General features: G+C 36.5%; 1 protein-coding gene across 1 annotated transcript; it reads right to left on the reverse strand.

Annotated features, from left to right (window-relative positions):
• Positions 1 to 587: 587 nt before the first annotated feature.
• LOC109209366 (probable serine/threonine-protein kinase At5g41260) lies at positions 588 to 1731 on the reverse strand. The gene is made up of 5 exons (XM_019372623.1): positions 1594 to 1731; positions 1388 to 1474; positions 1140 to 1275; positions 787 to 920; positions 588 to 704 (listed from the first exon to the last, which is right to left on the reverse strand). The coding sequence occupies exons 1-5, from the start codon at positions 1729 to 1731 to the stop codon at positions 588 to 590; spliced, it is 612 nt and encodes a 203-aa protein (XP_019228168.1).

Below are 1731 nucleotides of genomic sequence, written 5' to 3' on the forward strand. Positions count from 1 at the left end.
AGCCACTAATGAAATTTGGAAGTATGTAGAAGAAATAATACTTGTCCATAGATTACATTTCAAATTAAATGCCACAAAAAATACACTAAGTACAGAAAGTAGTAGTTCATTTTCTAAAGCTTTTATCCAAATATTTAGCCATATTGACTACCACTGGAAACCCATTTTTCGTGTGGTAAATTTTCAACTCCAGATAAATTTTGTCCTTGTTTCTGTGTAGGTAAAATAATGTGGACACTCACTTCTTCAAAATCTTCGAATACAACATTTCACTTCAATCCCCCCAACCCAAAGCAAAAGAGGAAAGAGAAGAAAAACCAAAAATGCTGTTTGAGTACCCACTTTTAATGCTTTTACTTTTCACAGACGGACTAATACACAAGAATGAGAAATATGACATTAAGATATCAAACTGGTAGATGAAATAATCTGTATAGTTAGTAATTTGAACAAGTTTACCTGCTCATCCATCAAGGTAGCAGATCTTTCTTGAGGCTAAAGCTTTATGGTGGACAATAAAAAATATTCTCAAGTCCCGGGCGCAGAACACACAACACTTGGATTGAGAAACTAATAGGTTAGAGTAATCATATTTGACCTGTTTTCAAGTACTCAGGGGGAGTGAAAGCCAAGTTTGTACTGTAACTCTTTCCATCTCTACTGTTCTTCATCAAGCCAAAGCAAGAGAGTCTAGGATTACCATCCTGTAAAAATGCTAACCAATTTTAAGAGGACTATACCAACAGCAACCATTAGTAACTAAAGCTCGCCATAATCTAACGTTACCTGATCAAATAAGATTCTGTAAGCATTAAGATCGTGATATAACGCCCGACCTTTGCTACTGCAGTATTCCAAAGCTTGTGATAGGTAAAAAGCGACCCTCAACCTCATCGCCCATTTCATAGGTTGATTCTCCCCTATTCCATTTCAAAGGTATTAAATATCATGCCTTAATCACAGATTCATAGATTCATTCAATTAAAGTTGATAAAATGACAAAGATGCAATTGACTATATAACCACAAAAACACAAAATAACAGTCAATCTAGTAATTACAAACAAATCCCATCAGTTACAATATAATGTTCCTACAATCTAAATTTCTGAAATACAAAACTTTAACATTATTACATACAGTGAAACAAATGCTTTGCAAGGGTTTCATTAGGCATGAATTCAGCCACCGGCAATTTTTCTTCCCCTTCACAGCAACATCCAATTAGATTTGCCAATCTCTCACTCCTCAGATTCCCCACTGCCTTTGCCTCATCCTTTACAACAACACAAACATTATCCAAAATACAATAAAATCAATTGCTACACACAAAAAAAAGTTACAAGATTGGGAAAATGGGGCAAGAAAGTGTAATTAACAATACTAACCAAGAATTGGCGCGAATCAGACCAAGCAGACCTATTGAATCTTTTAACAACAACCCAACGACCATTTTCAAGCAAGCCTTTATAAATCTACTGTAAATTGATTGGACGAAGAGAAGTTAACACTGCCATTAACGCACTATCTTCTGTAAATCAATTGAACTGATCTTCTGTAAATCAACTGTAAAATCGAAGAGAAGAGAATTTACCTGGGAAGAAGATGTGCACAATCGTTGACGCACTGTAAATCGCACTGGCGTTTCCGCGCACTGGCGTTGATGCAGCAGCGAATTAGCTAGGGCGCACTGGCGTTGATGCAGCGTTTCCGCGCACTGGCGTTGATGCAT

This window comes from Nicotiana attenuata, unplaced genomic scaffold (genome assembly GCF_001879085.1).
Source record: "Nicotiana attenuata strain UT unplaced genomic scaffold, NIATTr2, whole genome shotgun sequence".
NCBI classification, from domain to species: domain Eukaryota; kingdom Viridiplantae; phylum Streptophyta; class Magnoliopsida; order Solanales; family Solanaceae; genus Nicotiana; species Nicotiana attenuata.

What these genes read in the sequence shown, in the direction of transcription:
- LOC109209366 (XM_019372623.1), bottom strand. Translation starts at nt 1,731, where the DNA reads ATGCATCAACGCCAGTGCGCGGAAACGCTGCATCAACGCCAGTGCGCC. An exon ending in TGCAAAGCATTTGTTTCACT is followed by an intron (nt 921 to 1,139) that starts GTATGTAATAAT and finishes GAAATGGAATAG; the next exon opens with GGGAGAATCAACCTATGAAA. An exon ending in ACAGAATCTTATTTGATCAG is followed by an intron (nt 705 to 786) that starts GTAACGTTAGAT and finishes GCATTTTTACAG; the next exon opens with GATGGTAATCCTAGACTCTC.